Source organism: Bombyx mori, chromosome 22 (genome assembly GCF_030269925.1).
Source record: "Bombyx mori chromosome 22, ASM3026992v2".
Taxonomy (NCBI): Eukaryota; Metazoa; Arthropoda; class Insecta; order Lepidoptera; family Bombycidae; genus Bombyx; species Bombyx mori.
This window is the reverse complement of record NC_085128.1, coordinates 12,967,207-12,988,705: the sequence shown is the minus strand read 5'-3', so window position 1 is coordinate 12,988,705 and position 21,499 is coordinate 12,967,207. Positions and strand designations below refer to the sequence as shown.

At 37.8% G+C, this 21,499-nt stretch overlaps 1 protein-coding gene across 1 annotated transcript; it reads right to left on the bottom strand.

Moving 5' to 3' along the window:
- Positions 1 to 616: 616 nt before the first annotated feature.
- Positions 617 to 17,819, bottom strand: LOC101739124 (ceramide phosphoethanolamine synthase). The gene is made up of 5 exons (XM_004926460.5): positions 16,026 to 17,819; positions 15,707 to 15,911; positions 9,832 to 10,118; positions 1,783 to 1,975; positions 617 to 1,262 (listed from the first exon to the last, which is right to left on the bottom strand). The coding sequence occupies exons 1-5, from the start codon at positions 16,474 to 16,476 to the stop codon at positions 839 to 841; spliced, it is 1,560 nt and encodes a 519-aa protein (XP_004926517.1). The 5' UTR covers positions 16,477 to 17,819; the 3' UTR covers positions 617 to 838.
- Positions 17,820 to 21,499: the final 3,680 nt, after the last annotated feature.

Here is a 21,499-nt window from a genome sequence, read left to right as displayed (position 1 = left end):
TGCGTAATTATACATCGCAGCTAGGCTGTAAGCAGCTCTCGTATATAGGTATTGACACCCGGCTTATTTCTAGCGAAGCTGTAATAGACAGCATGCGTTCCGGTTCAAATAATGGAGTATCCGATATACAATAACACTTCGATCTTATATCTCAAGGTAGGTGGCGACATTCACATTGTACTACGGGTTATAATAATCACTCAACATCGGTTGTGCCGTGAATTCTGTGCTTCCATATCGATATCAAAAAATAGTTTAAGACCACAACAGTTTTTAAGATTCATAGAGAATTAAAAGTGGCCATCAAAATATGGTATTAATATTTTTATTCTTTTCTGAACCTGCATTTTAGAGTTTCCAGGGTGCTTCCTGGTTGCTATGTCCTTAAAACATACGTCATTGCCGCCGTCTATGAGCAACGGTAGCCACTCACCATCAGGTGAGCCGTATGCTCGTCTTCAATAAAAACAATGTATATAATATAATAACGACTATTTTCAGCGACTAGACTAGAAGACCGCTCGTGTGAATTTATAATAGTTTTTATAATAAAAATAGTAGCAAACGATGTGCACATATTTCTAGGAGAATTTGTAGGTGAAGACAAAACAGTGAGTATTCTAAAGCATAACTCTATTTTATTCAAAATTACATTTTGAGCAAATAAATAGTCTTAAAAATTGAAACCTACGTTTAGCTTAAAACATTATTAAAATAAATATGGAATAACATGATATAAAATCTATAATGGAAATGTAAAACATTCAGGTATCTAATTCATAGAACAAACGACGACACAATAAATAAATAAAACTAATAATTACATATAAAACGTATTTCATATACTTTTTTTCAAAATTGGCGACGGCGGATCGCCGAATTCTTTTCGGAGCGAATCCTTTGGAAGTTCAATGTTTCTGTGACGTAATTCGTGGTCAGAGCACTCGTCCAGTAAACAAGCCTGTATGTTCTTGTCGAGCGTGACCAGTCGCGGCCGGGAGTTTTTGAACTCTTCGACGAGGCTCAGGTTCCTCTTGATGCCGTCGACGATCCTGACGACGGAGTACTCCCCCATAGCGGCGCCCTCCTGCAGTTTCGAGCCGGCGATCTTGGCCACAGAGGACTCTTTGACGTCGGCCACCATCTGCACGCACCACTGCTTCAAGTTCTGCATTATGGTCACCGGTCCCTCATATTCATTGGGAACGATACCGTCCACTTCGGACTCGAAGAACGATAACAGTGGAAACCATATTCTGGTTCTGAAATTAAAATAAATAAATTTAACAACTCTAATGAGAGCTTGGGAGTTTCACAAGTGTTTTTATGTAAACCATAGAACAGAGTATGACAAACATTCAAAGTATATATTTGCAATAATATTACGTTACTAATTACAATATACTTTTCAAATATAGCTTTATGAATTTAAATGACTCATTTTCGCTAAGTTTATTAACTATGTTAATTTCGTTTTTAGGTGCTTATAATTCAAATGAAAAATATTAATTAAACGCAGTGTGGATATTTTTTAAAACAAAACCAGTGTTTATTATTGGTAGGGCGTAAGGGGCACGGTACGAGTTTCGCTCACCACACAATTTAATGACAAAATGACAAAAATAACGATAACAGAAACATAAAAAATATGTCAATCACCAAATAAAGAAACATAAATAGTTTTTTTAAATTTAAGTTTGAATTTCCGCACGAAACAAAATGGCGAGAGAGACTCACCTCTCGGGTTCAAAGCGTTAAATATTATATTTCAAAGTTAATTACCTGGAAGAATCGCTCTGCATAAGCGCCTGGTTGTTCGACAGCGTGTGGTAATACAGGAACAGACGCGAGGTTATGTAGAACGCGATGAACACGTCGATGGAATAATGCTCGTGGGCGGCCAAGATGAAGAATATACCGAACATGTTCATGACCCACGTCAGGATGTGGAGGAGGTACAGACTTCGCGATGTGTCTGCCGACAAAATATTACGTTTTAGTTTATTACTAGTTGTCCCCCGGTAGTCGAGATTCGACTATAATTAATTAAAATTATAATTTTGTACACTATAATGATTCTGTTGTCAATACTTTTATAATCACGGATTTTAGTCTAGTCAACAAGTTCAAAAACGTGTTAAATAGACATAAAGCTCCTAAAAATATGTACGATAGCTCATTGGATGCGGAATGATGTCTACAAAAATGTTTTTTAAGGGCTTATTAGCACATAAAAAATTGCGATTGTTATAAACAAAATAAGATTAAAAAAAAAAGGAATTTGGTTTTTCCTTAATTATTTCTAAAATAATGATATTTAAGGAATTTTGAAAAAAGATCCTGAAAGAGGAGGAAATTTCCAATAAAAAAGTCCCAACTCCCGGAATTCTATCTCTATTATTTATAAAAAAAATTAACGCTGAAAATAGCGCTCCGCGAGGTCGTTACGGCATAGGCGCGCCGTCTAAAAAGCCGGTATATCACCTAAAATATTTTTTTTATAGTATTAAATAACAATTTAAAAATTTGAATAAATTATGGTGTAATCTAAACACTTGAACGAAAAAAACCTAGGTGAAAAAAAAATTTTACATCGATTTTTCAAAAATTTACACCATTGTTAATTAACTAACTTTTTTCCAATCTCTGTTTTTATAAATTACGGTATAAAAGTTTCAATAATTCATCTATAAATTTTTCCCTTCGTGGAGCTCTTATCATTAAAGTACTATAAACAATAGTTACAAGATCGATTTTGAATTTATTTTAAAGATAAATAAATCCTTTATAAAAATGACCTGAGTGTCCTTTACCGTATCTCTTATAGTTTAAAAGTTATAACAATTTATAACTTGACAAATTATGTAACGGCTGTAATTTCATTATCATTTAATATCTAAAAATGTGTAAAAAATACAATTTTTTTTTTCTATATTTTGTTATGTATGGTTGTTTTTGTAATTTTTTGTTGTTTTCGAAAAAAAATATAACGATTAATATTAATTTTTTATAACAAATTGTTAAGTTAATAAACAATGAAATTATTTATAAAAAAATGTATTTCTTTGTTAATCCGCTGAAAAGAGTCCATGATGATTTTTAAGAAAAAAATAATTTCTTAACTAATTATTTAAACAATTGAAATATGAAAAAAACGAATTTAAACAATTAAAACATTTATTTAAGAAATTTTTTTTTAAAAAAAAGCTTTATTTCACCTATACAATAAGACGGTAATTTCTTTTTTTTTTTAAATCCTAAAATAGTCTATTTATTTATAAACAATTTCTTAACAAATAGCGTAAAAATTTTTTTTAAAATGTTAATTAATACCTATGGTAGATGCAAAAACAGCAATATTAAGATATTACGGAAAAAAACTATTTTTCATAACATTTTTGAGAAATTAATTTTTTTGTTAATTAAAAAAAAATTATAATTATCAAAATAATAAAGATTAAAAAATTATTTTTGCATAACTTTATTAAGTACTTTAATGATAAGAGCTCCACGAAGGGAAAAATTTATAGATGAATTATTGAAACTTTTATACCGTAATTTATAAAAACAGAGATTGGAAAAAAGTTAGTTAATTAACAATGGTGTAAATTTTTGAAAAATCGATGTAAAATTTTTTTTTCACCTAGGTTTTTTTCGTTCAAGTGTTTAGATTACACCATAATTTATTCAAATTTTTAAATTGTTATTTAATACTATAAAAAAAATATTTTAGGTGATATACCGGCTTTTTAGACGGCGCGCCTATGCCGTAACGACCTCGCGGAGCGCTATTTTCAGCGTTAATTTTTTTTTATAAATAATATAGATAGAATTCCGGGAGTTGGGACTTTTTTATTGGAAATTTCCTCCTCTTTCAGGATCTTTTTTCAAAATTCCTTAAATATCATTATTTTAGAAATAATTAAGGAAAAACCAAATTCCTTTTTTTTTAATCTTATTTTGTTTATAACAATCGCAATTTTTTATGTGCTAATAAGCCCTTAAAAAACATTTTTGTAGACATCATTCCGCATCCAATGAGCTATCTTACATATTTTTAGGAGCTTTATGTCTATTTAACACGTTTTTGAACTTGTTGACTAGACTATTTCGCCAAAAATTCACTTTAGACAAATATTATTACGACTTTTGTTTTATTACTTTACTGTGTACATATTAAGGTGTTATATAAATAAAGAGTTATTATTATTATTATTATTATTATTAGAGACAAACAATATTTAATCTATTCTCAATTTGACCCACTGAAGTACTTTACTATGATTTGACCGCAGACTTTAAACAATAAGAAAAGTTTGACAATAAATAAATATATAGTATACATGCCTGTGTGTGTGTCAAATACATGGTAGTGTGTGTAATGTTTTTATTATTGATTTAATGTCTTGAAGTCGTCGTGGCCTAACGGATAAGACGTCCGGTGTATTCGTGCACCGGTGTTGGAATCCCAGGCAGGTACCAATTTTTCTAATGAAATACGTACTCAACAAATGTTCACGATTGATTTCCCCGGTGAAGGAATAACATCGTGTAATAAAAATGAAACCCGCAAAATTATGATTTGCGTAATTACTGGTGGTAGGACCTCTTGTGAGTCCGCGCGGGTGGGTACCACTACCCTGCCTATTTCTGCCGTGAAGCAGTAATGCGTTTCGGTTTGAAGGATGAGGCAGCCGTTGTAACTATACTTGATACCTTAGAACTTATATCTCAAGGTGGGTGGCGCATTTACGTTGTAGATGTCTATGGGCTCCAGTAACCACTTAACACCAGGTGGGCTGTGAGCTCGTCCTAAGCAATAAAAAAATGTATTTATTAGGCATAATTTTAAAAAATATTAACATTCTGCACTCCTCCTCTATATTCTCTTTAAGTGTGAGAAATTTCATACTCCTCCGTCCGCGCAATTTTCGTAAAAAGGGTTACAAAGTTTTTGCTTCAAGTATTAATATATAGATATAGTACGGAAGAGGTTAGGGTCGAATAGGATTTTGTTTGACATTACTTTAGGCCGCTTTATTAAAAATTCATAGGTTTACAAATTGATCACGGAACCCGTTGAGAATTATTTTACGTCATGCGGATTACGCGAGTCGTAAACACAATTTACATTACTTTAACGTTTTCTCTTGCGTTTATTATTTTCATTTTATCATTTCTAACGCTGCGAATTCCTCTAAGTGGTCACGAACGACTAAGCTGCTAATCGTCGACGTTTGAACATTATGAGTATATAATAGTATATATGTATAACGTATTTATTGTGTTACGCTGAGTACTTTTATATGTATAATCATTGAATTAATAGAATCATTGGAGTTTTAATTCATTTCGGTACGATACCGCTTTGGAATCTCGGTAGGTACATTCAAGTATACGCTAAGTTTACAAAGTGATCAAACAATAGACTCGCAAACGCTATGTTTAACTGGAAACCAATAGTTCCACGGTGGATTTGACCCTAAATAATATTAAAGTTATCTATTTCTTTTTTGCCAACGGTCCCGTAGGGCTATTTAAAAGTACAACAAAATTAGTTCTCAGAACGCGTAGTTACGAAAGATAAAAGTAATTTAAACTTTACCACATTTTTTTGTTTTAGTATTATCCGTAAAGTATTATTAGACGGTATTTTGATTCAATAAGATATACATTTACTATCATTGGAAGTTACGCGCAATAAAAATTATGTTTACAAACAAAGTTAAGGAAATAATTTTATTATTGGATTCGATCCGTTTACACGCAATTTATGACGTACATTGTTATGTTATCGACAAATAGTTTAACTTAGAAATCTAAATAAAATATGGAAATAATACGCGGGATGAGTTTCATTTAGACTACACGACGCGACGAGTCCATTGTATAATTTTTCGTGAGTGAAGATTCTGCAGCTAAAAAACAAAATACGTTATAAGCCCCGCACGTTGATATTGCGATGGAACCTTGTCACAAATATTAGTCCTATAAAATTGCCTATAATACGTCTGTAAGTTATCGTAGCCTAACGGATAAGACGTCCGGTGCATTCGTGTTGAGCGATGCACCGGTGTTCGAATCTCAGGCGGGTACCAATTTTTCTAATGAAATACGTACTCAACAAATGTTCACGATTGATTTCCACGGTGAGGGAATAACATCGTGTAATAAAAATCAAACCCGCAAAATTATAATTTGCGTAATTACTGGTGGTAGGACCTCTTTCTTGTGAATCCGCACGGGTAGGTACCACCGCCCCGCCTATTTCTGCCGTGAAGGGTGTAGTTTGAAGGGTGGGGCAGCCGTTGTAACTATACTTGAGACCTTAAAACTTATATCTCAACGTGGGTGGCACATTTACGCTGTAGATGTCTATGGGCTCCAGTAACCACTTAACACCAGGTGGGCTGTGAGCTCGTCCACCCATCTAAGCAATAAAAAATAACAAATAAAAAACGAATGTTATAAATGTGAAAAAAGTCTTGTCGGTTTCATATATATTTTCATTTATAAACCTCTAAAAAATAAAATGTACGCGCTGACCAACGTTGCGAACGGTACTATAATCTATGACGGTACTGACTTACTGACAGTTCGACTACGTCACCAAGATGGCCGCCAATCGCAATATCAACGTGCGGTGCATAATATATGTAATGCATTTAAGCCATAGACCTATATAGTAGGGACACGACATATTGTTCTATACGTACAATTGCTTATATAAATAGCACCCATTTTGAAGGCACACACATAAACATATATCTATCTCGTTCTTACTCAGCACTTTAACTCGCAAGAAAACAATATAACAGTATTTCAGTGCGTACATAAAATGAAACATGAATATACGTAAATGTCTCCGTCTCCGTCTAATGAGGGCGAAAATCCGCCATGTTTTGCGCGCCAAATGTCATTGTCACGTCAGTTCGGCCGTCTGTTTTGGGTTGTACATTATTTATTGACTTTCATATCGATTTAATATGATTGCTTATATAAAATTTCTAATTTTATCATGCTTAAAACGTACATAAATAATAATTAAAACATATTTTATAGGATCTCAAGAAGGTCGATGCCCCAAAACTATTATCTATATATATTTAAATTCATTATGGAGCCCTCATCCGAAACATGGATTATACACTTAATAATATATTTGAATCCGAAATATCGGATACCATTTTTCGGTCGGAATCTATTCATCATGACACTAATCATAAATACCTCTTTAAAATATTATGTCATCAAAACATATTTAGACATTCTGTTTAGATATTTCGGGAAAAAGGCTATCGACAAAATCTCTTCGGAACTATTTAAATAAAATAGTTTTATTCCGCAGTGAGTAAAACACTATTGTAAATTCGTTAAATATTTATTAATTAAGTGATTTTAGAGAGGAAGTCACAAGGAATAACTTTGTAATTTCATTAACGAATAAATGTTCTGTAGGTGTTTTTTGTTATCAAGCGGTCCCTTGATAAGTTTAAAATTTGAATCACTCTCAAGTGAGAGTGATTCAAATGGTGCGGTGCACCTTCCTTGAGGTGCACTGCGGTAGTCTGTTGCGGACTTTAGAGTCAGCAAAACAATTAAAATAGATTGTAATAGTCTAAGAAAAACACGTACTCAAAATACGATAACATTCAACATGCTAGAAATGGGCTGATGGCACTGTACTATGCCATATCTTTATGTTTTGCGGCAAACGACAACTTTATAAAATCAGTGTAGCAAATTTTAAAAATCGTCATATCGTTTACTTGGAAAATTTGAAGCACGAACTCGTCTTAGATTTCACATAATATCTAAATCACATCATCTTTGCACATAACAATATACTTAATTCCTATTAAAGTATAATTTCTACAAATACATTCATACTCAACAATATTTAAAATAAAATAAGCCAAGAACGTTTATCGATAAAACCTACTAACATTAAAATCTTCTGGGCAGCACTAAAGCCGCCATGTTTTGTGGCCAGATGACGTCACAGTGGCACGAATTTTTTGTTGACGTTTCATTTCCATAGGTTTCCTACTTCAATGATTTAAGCGAATGAGCAAGCGTCAAAGTTGGCGTGGATCGCTGCCACTCACTACAAAAATCACATGTTACAACTTAAGAGTATAGAAGGGTGACTTCGAACGCATAGTTGTCGTTCGGAGTTATTACCGCGTTTCGTAGTGTCGTGTGTTCAAATGGAAAAACGCTCCGATGCTAAAATCACACGCAATTTAGGGACGTCGATTTGCTGACAATTGTCCGTTTATTCCATTGTATTCATTTTAAAATGAAATAACTGATTATTCTATTTTTGCATTTATTCAATTGTCTTTTGTGTTGTACAAGTATGCACAGCTCACAGCCCTGTATTTTATCCCCATTTTTTTATTTTTTATTGCTTATATGGTTGTACGAGCTCACAGCCCACCTGGTGTTAAGTGGTTACTGGAGCCCATAGACATCTACAACGTAAATGCGCCACCTACCTTGAGATATAAGTTCTAAGGTCTCAAGTATAGTTACAATTAACTTTACCAATGTATTGGAATTGGTTAGAAATCATTTATTTAATTATAATGCACTCGTAAACATACGTTATCAATTTGGGTGCGGTTTTCGGTTATTTAGATTTAGTGCTGATAGATAGCTTCGGGTTCACTATATTACAAATAAATTTATATTGCGTTAAATAAGAATATACAAATTGTGGTCGGGCGACTTCTGAACGCGCACGGGTTACCCCACCCTGCCTATTTCTGCCGTAAATCAGTATCGCAGATACCACCACCCTGCCTATTTCTGCCGCAAATCAGAATGGCGTTGTGACAGTGAGGCAGTAGATAGTACTATAGTAAGTAGGTAGGTAGGTAGGTAGAATAAAACTGAGACTAAAAACTCATGTTTCAAGGTGCGTGGCGTCATTTAAGTTGTTGATGTCTATTGGCTTCGGTAACCGTTTAACGCCAGATGAGCCGTGAGCTCGTCCAAAGAACTAAGAAAAAAATAATTAGTTACTAGCACGTGTGAAGTTACGGTCATACTGCTCATGAGACATACTTCTTTATACATACATATGTATGTACGTCGTATCCGCATTGCTAAAACGATAATAATGTTTATCGACATTACGTTAAACGTCTGATAAAATGTATTTGATAATACATATTTTATTATTCGGACCGTGAGTTGGTGAGGCAGCAAACAAAAAAACCTTGCACCCGACTAGCCTTACCTTATGCGTCATGCTTCTTCATTGACATTATTGGAAAACAAGGTTATCATTGAAATTAATTTGGAAGTATTTCCAATTTTTCGCCACCGAAGGCGGACGAGGTTATCACTGGAAAAGACGTAGTGAACAGTCTCTCATCGATTTTGGCCCTAAAGACGTCATTTCAGATCCTTCCGATCCACTAACGGTGCTTTTAGGTACCTCAAGCACCGGTCACCGTTCTCGTCGAACCTGTCGCCTGTGACGAAGGGTTCGGCGAGTAAATTAACCCACAGACACAGTGCATTGAGTTTCTCGCCGGATCTTCTCAGTGGGTCGCGTTTCCGATCCGGTGGTAGATTCCGCGAAGCACTACTCTTGTTAGTTTTAGCAACGTTTTAGCATCTATATAATACATACGCATGTTATTTATCCACGCATTTAGTACTTGTCGTTGTAGTGGGACCAGAAATCTAAAGCGAACACAGCACGCGGTCGCCATATTGTTGGAGAATGACAATTCCACGCGTCAACTCATTTGTTGTGTTAGATTACGTGCAGTTAATTTTTCAACAGACATTAGTTTTAATGAAGATTACACTTACATTCAGTGATGAAGAAATTCAACAGCGTTAAAGCGACTGTATGTCCCGAGAACATGTAGTCTCCGCAGGTCCTGACCCCCCTGACAGACATGCCGGCTCCGCTCCATATGTCATAGGCTTGTGCCAGTCGTCTGCCCCACACTGTCATCTCGTCGGCTGGCGGATACGAACGAGGTTCGCACTTGAGATGCGATCCGGGAACCGAGAGCGAAGTGATCAGCATCGTGAAGCAACGCAGCAGGAATACCGTCCCGGCGAGCGCGAAGAATCTCCTTAATATTATGAATCTGTCGAAGATGGCGATTGTGAATATTTACTTAAATCTTTTTTTTACTAATATTTTCCTTAAAATGATTAAATTAAAAAATATATATTACGTTATGGGCGGTATAAGCCATTATAATGTAAATTAAATATTTCTATACGTAATAAATGATAAAAGCACAAATTTTAATTTGAAAAATTCAGTCGCACGTAATTTTAGTACCTACGCACTTTAGTTTAGGTGATGTCGGATAGCCCATACGATGAGAGTACTTAGGACAGGCCAATTGTATCGAGTAATGAGATATTTGAAAAACAGTTGGGAAGACAGCAAAAGCTATGGAAGTAGGAATTAAAACAAACAAGAGTCATAGAATGATGAGTCAACATCCGTGTTGTGAGCTATAAGTATAACGACAGCGTTTTCATTCAATTTTATGAATGACTAGCTGACAGAATTCGTAGTGCCTCAATCGATAAATAAATTGTATAAAATAAACTTAAAACAAACAAAAGGAATCGGTCCGACGGGGGACACATGAAAGAAAAAACAAAATTGACATTTTTATTTAATTCCGAGAATTTTCATATCTATCTACCTTTTAAACCTTCTCTGGACTTCCGCAAATAATTCAAGACCAAAATTAGCCAAATCGGTTCAGCCGTTCTCGAGTTTTAGCGAGACTAACGAACAGCAATACATTTTTATATATAGAGATAGAAGATAGATACTCTGTTATGAATTTCTTGAATTTATCGTATGTCCTTCCTTGTTAAATTCTTTTTTAAATAATTATAACTTAATTTTTACTCCTATTATTGTTTAATATTAACAATCTTATGTATCTACGTTTAAATTAAATTACGTATTTAGATCATAATAGAGGTCAAGTTCAAATAATTATTACGGTTATGTTTTTATTTATCGCTGTATCAATAAATTGTTTGAGTCGTTCTAAATATTAATTTGACGAGCCTAAATAGATATTAACGATTTGTTTTGTAATTCTATTTCTTTATTGTTGTTATAAACGGGCAGATAAGCGCACAACTCAGCTGGTATCGGAAGTTAACCCAAATTTACCACAAAGTTAACGGTGCCGTTCATCCCGAGACGTGTTTTTTTTATTGGTTAGATGGGTGGACGAGCTCACAGGCCACCTGGTGTTAAGTGGTTACTGGAGCCCATAGACATCTACAACGTAAATGCGCTACACACCTTGAGATATAAGTTCTAACGTCTCAGTATAGTTACAACGGCTACCCCACCCTTCGAACCGAAACGCATTACTGCTTCACGGCAGAAATAGGCGCGGTGGTGGTACCTACCCGTGCGGACTCACATGAGGTCCTACCACCAGTAATTACGCAAATTATAATTTTGCGGGTTTGATTTTTATTACAGGATGTTATTCCTTCACCGTGGAAGTCAATCGTGAACATTCGTCAAGTACGTATGTACTGTATGTATGTATCAGAAAAATTTGTACCCGCCTGCAGGATTCGAACACCGTTGCCTCGCTAGATACGAATGCAACGGACGTGTTATCCTTTAGACCACGACGACTTCGAACACGACGACTTCGAACACGACGACCAAGTACAAAACCTACGAAAAAGCTCTTGAAGCATCTAATTTATAGCAGTTTTATTGACTCAACGGCACTCGTGCTTTTCAAACCGAAAATCATTATTGCTTCGGCCGAAATATGCTTGTTCGTGGTTTATGCACATACAAAATACCCAACCGACAGTTTTTATCATAGAAGCAAATCTAAGCCCTCCATTTCGAAGTTAGCTAGGTTAAATAGGTCCTACTAAGGATTGATGGAGAAGCACCGCACTGTTCGAAGATTCCAGATTAATATACGAACAGAATGTTAATTTTATTATATAGCTAGCTGACCCGGCAGACTTCGTAGTGCCTCAATCGATAAATAAAAGACCAAAACTTCTGTATAAAATAAACTTAAAACAAATAAAAGGAATCCGCCCGACGGGGGACACATCAAAGGGAAAACAAAATTGTTATTTTTATTTAATTCCAAGCATTTTCATATTTATTTACCTTTTAAACCTTCTCTGGACTTCCGCAAATAATGCAAGACCAAAATTAGTCAAATCGGTCCAGCCGTTCTAGAGTTTTAGCGAGACAACGAACAGCAATCCATTTATATATATATATATATAGATTAAGATCATTTGAATTGCACTCCGTTGAAGTAGAGAAACAATAATTCAAAGCTGTGACATAACAAGACCAGCCCGTTTATTTTCAGAACGTAAATTTAAGTGAATATTTGCAAAAGTACTATTACATGATTTCATTAATTTCTAAACTAATGAAATTTCGTACATTCCCAAAACCACATTAGTATTTTACGATTTTCTACTGACTATAGCTGAGTCGACTATTATCAAAGCCGGCAATGTGACTTTTGGATAATTATTGGTAAATCAGAAAAACGAATTATTGACTTTGTATTCCATTGGCAGTCACAAAACTCTTCTGAACGACATCTTAGATAAATAACAGGTTAAGTATTAACCTTTATTTAATGCAGGTTTTGAACCGTATTCTTTGAAGGAGACCATTATATTCATATCAATCTGTATTGAAATATCAATAATTTTTTTTGTCCAAATGCACAGATTGCCACCTTTGATAATAGACGACTCAGCTAATCTTTTCTTATTTCTTGATGTAATAAACAGTTTACTGGTGGTAGGGCGTTTTGTAAGCCCGCACGGGTGGGTACCACCACCCTGCCTATCTCTATCGTGAAGTAATACGTTTCGGTTTGAAAGATGGGATAGTCTTTGTACGGTTAAGCTGAGAGTTAGAAGTCATGTCCCGAGATACCCACCTTTTTAGGCAGCATTTACGTTGTTCGTGTCTTTGGACCTCGGTAACCACTTAACACCAGGTGGGCTGTGAGATATTCACCCACCTAACCATTTCTTTAAAAATACGTTAACATAGACTATTCTTCTCATTATAAAGGCCGTTGCTCCGAATACCATTCAAGCTGTTCATTAAAACAATTAACAGTGGCCAATTGTTGGCTTAGTCATGTGTCTGATTTAAGTAAATTAACTTCGCCAGATCAGAGTTAAAACGAATTTTACACATTACCATCACCAAGGCACCAAGCACCATCCCAGCTACACTTTTATGTTTTCTTTGTATTGACTTATATTGACTTTGCATTCGCACAATGATAACGTTGTGTGGGAGGACAGTTTCACGGGAAACATTACGTAATGAAAACGCAAAAATAGTTTCAAGTATTAAATGTCTCCGCTAGTAATTAGATAATACGATAGCGATAATTTTTGGCGGGAGAACTTCTTTCATTGATTGACATAAATAAATATCAGAACAAATCTCGATTGCATAGAAATAACGACTAAAAACTCTCTGGGTAAAACGCAGTACGGTTTAAAAAAAAAAAAAAAAAATGCTGTGAAGAAGACAATTGGTGTTTCATTTAAAAGTAAGGACTAAGGTGAAGTTAGAGATTGATTAGGCATTTATATAACTCGACGTCGGAAAGATGAGATATAACTCTCAGTTCATAGGATTTAGAAAAGTATTGAGTAAGGCAGCAATATGTGATAATTAATAGTATAAAAACAAATGGTTTATCACAGCATTTCTCGTGATCCATTTAAGTTTGAGGAAAATTCGGAAATGTCAATTTATTTTCCGTCCGTAAAAATTGTACAGTTTTGATAATTATTCTCAAAATCATTTGTTCAAATATTTTAGTAGCTGTTAATTAATATACCTACATCGTGTGTTTGTCACCGTTAAAATTGTTGAATTGCGGTAAATATTATTATAAAAAAACCCAAAATCAGATATATTTTTTAATTGTGTAGATGGGTGGACGAGCTCACAGCCTACCTGGTGTTAAGTGGTTAATGGAGCCTATAGACATGTACAACGTAAATGCGCCTCCCACCTTGAGATATAAGTTCTAAGATCTCCAGTATAGTTACAACGGCTGTCCCACCTTTCAAGCCGAAACGCATTACCGCTTCACACGGAAGAAATAGGCAGTGTGGTGGTACCTACCCGTGTGGACTCCCAAGAGGTCCTACCACCAGTAATTACGCAAATTATAATTTTGCGGGTTTGATTTTTATTACACGATGTTATTCCTTCACTGTGGAAGTCAATCGTGAACATTTGTTGAGTACGTATTTCATTAGAAAAATTGCATCGCTCAACACAAATGCACCGGACGTCTTACTTATCCTTTAGGCCACGACGACTTCAAAGGCATCTTTAGGCATCAAAACATCACTCGATAAATTGTATGCCCTTTTTACCATTTGTAGCCATTATAAATTTTGAGTGATCACTGTTCACAGCTATAACATGCAGAGCTACACATATATTTGCATTATTTGCATTGCCACTTATAGCGACCTTTCTTATTACAAAAAATGACTAAACTTTTCTAGCTATTGCCAGAATGCTATTCATTAATGGAAACCAAAACAATATCATTATTCATTTCAATTGCAAGCTGTTTGCATATCCTGCTTTTATATGAGCAGAAATAAGCACTACTGAATTAACTTTTTTCTGTTTCGGGGGCCATGTTTAACAGATTGTATTCTTCTCATAACCGAGCCAACATTATAATTCCTATAAAATCGTGTTCTAATACTGACAACTCTGCAACATCTGACTTGTGGCTTCTACTTTATTCATGTAAAATTACTATTGCGAAACTCAATTATCTAATATATAAAATTCTCGTTTTTAATAAAATATCTTTCTCATTAATATGAGCTGTTAATAGTCCACTGCGAATGTTGACGCTGTCTCTAAAGCCCCCATGTTTCTTTAATTTGAGGTGATTCCCAGTTTACTTTTTCATATTTTTGATTTCTTCTGTTATTAGAGAAGAGATAAAAATCATCGGCATGCAAACATATTTACAATTTTCAATTCCTCATTTCAACACAAAGGTCATATTAAGGTCATATTAATCCATGTACCACATTTGATAATATTATTTCACATATTGCATACATATGTGCAATGAGTGTTCCTGTTTTTAAAATTTCCTGGTTTTTTATATAGTTACCATTATTTGAATAAGACAATAGGTGACAAAATAATTCTTTTTAACTTTTCAGTAAACAAAGGAGTTAAAACTGGCATACCATGGTCACAAGTATAATACGATGATTCACATCATGATACAATTTAAAACAAAACAAAATTCTGAAAACTTTGAATTTAATCACCTTTGTTTTCAGTTTCTTTGTATACATCACGCATATTAATGCTGCATATTTATGATCTTTATTATGTAAATCCTACTGTGCCTCTTATTATAATTATGAAATAATTTCTAAAGATGAATGGTGATCTGGATTAGAATTCTATTCATTTAATGAAATTTGTTACATATCTATTTTAAATGTTGATTGAGAACTAACAATACCCCTTAAAAAGATTTTTTTTAAACAGAAGCGAATATGATCATTTAATAGATATAAACTCATACATGTTGGAAACTTATGAGAAAAATAGTTGAATTTAATAATTTTAAGAGAATCTATATTAGTAAGATAAATAAAAACATACCTGTGTTTATGGAAAAATAGCACTATCAACCATATTGCCATAAGTAAGGAGCCTGTAATCTCGCACATGTCAAAAGCCCATGGAATGTGCGGTACATTATCCAAAAACAAATCTGGCAGGGGAGGGTATTTCTTCATGTCCGGCACCTTATCATGTACTATAACCATCACAACTGCAGTTACCCAAGTCACTAGGAAGACATAACCTGTTGGATTTCACCATAATAATTAACATCAATGTTCCATTAAGAGTGACATTTCAAAAGTTTTAATTAGAATAATATTCATATACTTCTATGACAAATAAAGTAATTATTTACCCAAAGCTATAGCTGTCTTCCAAACCTCTGGCCTTAACTTGGAAGCCTTTATGTCAGCGGGAGGATAGCTTGATACACATTCGGTATTCCCAGCAAATGATAATTCATTTGGAATTTTATTGTGGAGATCATAACTTAAATGTGACAAATTAGTGCCAAGAAAATTAATGTTAGTAGCTGGATTTATTAGGTCATCACATAGACCGAGCTCCATCATAGCGGAGCGATTGTGTCGTTGTAGTTTCTTCACGAGTAAAATAAATCTTTTTCTTTCACCAAGTTTCAATTGATCGAAAGGATGCGTATGGAAATCTCGATCAACAAACGATAGCAGGCACGGTCCGTCTATATCGTGCGTTTTACATATTTCTATTAAACAACTGGAAATATTCTCTTTATGTAATAATTCTTCCACTTCTTTGTTACCCCAATTTAGAATATCGGACTCCATCGTTTCACTGTATTCTTCTAATTTTATTGGTGGTACAAAAATCCAACTCACGTTCTAAATAAAAATACTTCAAAATAAAGAAACCAGACGAACACTAACATTATCTAATTGTCACTTACTGAATGTAACAAAATAAGTTTAACGCATCCCCTGTTTATAAAATAGTGTTTTGATTCTTATTGAATCGATGCGATTGGTGGCATAACTGACATGACAGTATGATGATACCAATCGAAAAACCTAATTTACAGTGACATGGCGAGACATGGCGTTTGATTATTAACAATATTTTTACGATTGAAAATTGTTCGCAAGCAAGCAAGAAATTGTTCATCTAGGTGAGTCAAATTAATAAATAAATAAAATCATCCCTTCTGGTATTTCATTCGAAACAAATGACATGCTGTTAAATTAATTCTCGATATTTAACGATAATTCCATAAAATTTCTAGCAGTTCGTTTTTATAATGATCTGGCAGTACCAAATTTGAAACCAGCGTTTTATTCGTTCATCAGACAGGGAATGGAAACTAAACTTTCCTGATAAAGGGTGAAATCAACATTTTTACGGAAACACGAGGCGCGGTAAATTCTTTTATTTTGGTTATTCAGTATTTCTTTAGATTTCAGCGTGTAATATCGGTAGTTGATTTGCCATCTGTGAAAATTAAACAAAGCCGCTGGACGTAGCTTCTGGTGTTTTTCTAAAAAGTCTACTTAGTACTAGTGTGCGTAAATAAGCATAATTTTATTGAGATTATTTCGTTCGATCTCCTCTCATTTAATTTAATTTCATTCAAAGCAATTAATTAGTTTCAAATTAATTAACTTCATTTCGTTCCGTATTATTAAGTGGTTTTCATCAAATAGAATACGTATATTAACATAATATGTTATATGTATATATAACATAAATGTACATAATATTATGTACATTTAACAGAATAAATTTGTAGTAGATGTGGCCTAAAGGATAAGACGTCTGGTGCATTCGTGTTGAGCGATGCACCGGTGTTCGATTCTCAGGCGGGTACCAATTTTTCTAATGAAATACGTACTCAACAAATGTTCATGATTGATTTCCACGGTGAAGGAATAACATCGTGTAATAAAAATCAAACCCGCAAAATTATAATTTGGGTAATTACTGGTGGTAGGACCTCTTGTGGGTCCGCACGGGTAGGAACCACCACCCAGTGGCGTAGCTACCCAGGGGCTAGGCGGGGCAGTGCCCCGGGGCCCTCAAGCTCAGGGGGCCCTCGAATCCTTACCAGAAATCTCGATCGAACTGAACTTTTGGTAATTTCAAAATAAATATGACAGGTAGCAGCTCCACTTTAATCATGACAACTAAGTTGAGAGAAATTCGAAAGAGTTATGCCTAGGGAATTCCCCTAAATTCTTTCTGTAGGTTAGCAGTGTTGTCAATTTGACGGATAGTGATATGTGCGTTTTATTATTCATCGATGTGCATTTTATTGTGAAATTGAGTGAAGTTTTTTTTTTTTTTTTCGAGAACGGTTAAAAAATTAATGCTGTATCAGGAGGAAGTAAGCTGGTGCGGTCGATGGCACTATACGGGGCTCCCGTATGGTGCCACGCCCTGACCCGCAAGAACGTCGCGGCGCTGCGACGTCCGCAGCGCGCGATCGCGGTCAGGGCGATCCGAGGATACCGCACCGTCTCCTTCGAGGCGGCGTGCTTGCTCGCCGGGGCGCCACCCTGGGACCTGGAGGCGGAGGCGCTCGCTGCCGATTACCGGTGGCGTAGCGACCTTCGCTCTAGGGGGGAAGGGCGCCCCGGCGAAGGAGTAGTTCGAGCGCGGAGGCTCCAATCTCGGCGGTCCGTGCTGGAGGCGTGGTCTCGCCGCTTGGCGGACCCGTCGGCCGGCCTCCGTACCGTCGAGGCGGTCCGCCCGGTTCTCGCGGACTGGGTGGGCCGCGACCGCGGATGCCTCACCTTCCGGCTGACGCAAATGTTGACCGGCCATGGTTGTTTTGGCCGGTACCTTTTCAAAATAGCCGGAAGGGAACCGACGGCGCAGTGCCACCACTGCGCTGACCGCGACGAGGATGACACAGCAGAACATACATTGGCGCGTTGCTCTGGATTCGACGAGCAACGCGCCGCCCTCGTCGCGGTCATAGGAGAGGACCTCTCGCTGCCGCGCGTCGTGGCTACGATGCTCGGCAGCGACGCGTCCTGGAAGGCGATGCTCGACTTCTGCGAGTCCACCATCTCGCAGAAGGAGGCGGCGGAGCGAGAGAGGGAGAGCTCTTCCCTTTCCGCACCGATCCGTCGCCGTCGAGCCGGGGGCCGGAGGCGGGAATACGCCCGTACGTCCCGGCCCCTGTAGGTGGCGGCCTCCCCCCGGTGAAGGTCAAGGGGCGACCTGAGGGGGTGAGGCCGCGCGGCGCGCTACCAGCACTCTAGCGCGCTGCCGTGGAGTGATTAGAGCGACCGGTCGACGGTGTATCGCGTCCCGACCCGGCAGGCTGGTTCTGGTCCAGCGGGGTATTCCGGGACACCAGCGGCACCGTCTGGGCGGCCCGACGGGCTGCCGTACCGAGACGGCCGACGTTTCAGAGCCTTCGATTCGCCTCGAAGGCTCCGTCGGCTGGGCGTCCTTGGGGTGAGCCGCGCCGTCTGGTTGTAGTGTTGACCGCGGTAGCCCCCCTACCTCATCCGGGTTCTGACCTCGGAGGGGATCGGACGTCGGGTGTAAGAGTGCAGGGGAGTCGTTTAGTGGGTGGGTCCTAAAATCCTTGGGCCCGCGGTCTGCTCACAACACCATGCAGATCGTTGAGTCTCACATACCCCGCGCGCCCCTTTTGCGCGGGGACCTCGTAGGAGGTTCGGCCGGAGGAAGTAAGCTAATGTCAATAAACTTTTTTGTACTGGTCAAAATAGTGGTTCAATTTTATTTTATTTTACTACTCATATTGATCTCCATTAAGTCAATAAATCGTGTAAAATCTATAGATTTCGGCTACAGCCATCCGCGGGCAGGAGATCGTTTATGGTCTCCACCGTTAAATGTGGTAACACTAACGGTGACAAAAAAAAATCCGGCGATTCTCCAACGACACTTGTACTTGTAGCGTATCATTGTGTTTCTCTTTCCTTTTATTTTACTTTTAACGTAGTCAGTGAACAGTGAGTACCTACCTACTCGAGCACAATCTTATATTGTATTGTTGAAATAAATTAGAAAACTAAAATTATGGATAGAAAAGAAGAAACCCAGTGATGCATTTAAACGCAAACAACGTCAAGAAAGAAAATAGTAAACAAAAATTTCCCAAATTGGACAAGTTTCTTAGTCAGCCTTCTGCAAGTACATCTGGCCAAAATATCTCTATTGATAGTGACTCAAATAATGTGGTAACAGCAGTATCGGTTGAGAAGCCTACTGAAGAAGATTCGACAATTATTGCAGTTGGAGATACCTCCGCCGCCGATCCTGTGAACGTGGATGATGTTTGCATGACACACATAAGAGCGGAGGGTTTCGAGGAACCACAGACCTCTACATTTTTTGAAAATACATACGACAAATCTTCTTATGACTTGGGAAACTTTACGAACAAAATATTAAGTGATAACGAAAAACGTCAAATTCTTGATATGGGGCCTTTACAGCCTTCAGGACCTTTTGAGACAGACATCAACTAGAACGATAGGTGTTTTTCAAAATCGTACTACGTTTCGTGTTCTAAATATGGGCCAGTTAATCGTTTTTGGTTGTGTTATTTCAAAATACTAGACGCTGCCTATTGTCAAATTGTCAACCCTGCTGGCTATTTCCTTCACAAAGAAATAATGTTTGGTGTACGGGAATTCAAGATTGGAAGCATTTATCAGAAAGAATTAAATAACACAGTTGTTCGAGTGGCCATTCGCAAGCATGTGCTGTATATGAATTTTGGAAAAAAACGATACTAATACGTCGTCAGCGCCACGACCACCAGCCCTCTCGGTCGGCAGGCTTTCCGGAGCCCGCCTAGATGGCGCTGGTTAGAATTGTCCTACGGAATACCCCGCTGGGTCAGAACCAGCGTGGATCGAGGGTAGCCGGCCTTCCATCACCCGGATGCTCTTGCGTAAAACGCGTGCAGAGCAGCATGCACGTCGTCTTCTTAGGCCCCCTTCGCCGGTCCCCAGACCGACATGTGAAGGGGACCCGAAACACTAAGAGAGCCATGGCTTGGGCGAGATTCGCCTCCCTGGCCCCCGCTCGATAGCGGCGGGCTTGTGAGTCTCTCACGCGCCCCGTCGCCTCATTCTGTGAGATGGTGCACTCGCAGAAGTCGAGCATCGCCTTCCACGACTCGTCGTCGCCGATCATCGATGCCACAACACTCGGCAACGAGTCACAAGTCGTATCCTACTTTCACAACAAGTCGGGCGTCCTCTGTCATGATTCACCCAGTCCACAAGGGCTGGGCGAATTGCCTTGACGATCCTACGACCAGCCAAAGGATCAGATAGTCGCCTGGACCACAACTCCAGCACGGACCGCCGAGATTGGGCCTTCCGCGCTCTGACCACACTGGGGCTGGGACGCGCCATGCCCCGGGCACCAAGGCCGAAGGGCATTGATCGCACCACCTCTGTATAGAGACAGCACGTCACCTGGTCAGGCCCCCCGACGTTGGGCAGAAGCCGGCTTAACGCGCCGGCCACCCCCAACAAACGAGGGTCCAGGATCTGAAAGTGAGCACGGAAGGTCCAACGACTGTCCAGAATGAGGCCGAGGTACTTTAACTGCACCCCGACCCCAATACGGACGCCTCCAACCACGATATGGGTATCGACAGTTGGCACTCTCCGGGGCCTGTGGAACCACATGGCCTCGGATTTACTGAGTGCCACGTCGAGGCCCAATCTCCTGGTTTTGCCGACGACATGTGCCACCCCAGCGGTAGCAAGACGGGCAGACTCAGCAAAACTTCTTCCCCCCGGGCCACGACCAACGTGTCGTCTGCGTAACAGATTACGCTCAGGCCCGGGAGGAAGGCAC

Excerpts from the sequence above, each read along its gene's own strand:
- LOC101739124 (XM_004926460.5), bottom strand. The coding sequence starts at position 16,476 with ATGGAGTCCGATATTCTAAATTGGGGTAACAAAGAAGTGGAAGAATTA. Across the intron at positions 15,912-16,025 it reads GAAGACAGCTATAGCTTTGG|GTTATGTCTTCCTAGTGACT; the intron begins GTAAATAATTAC and ends GAAATCCAACAG. Across the intron at positions 1,976-9,831 it reads GAATTTCTTCATCACTGAAT|ACACATCGCGAAGTCTGTAC; the intron begins GTAAGTGTAATC and ends TTTTGTCGGCAG.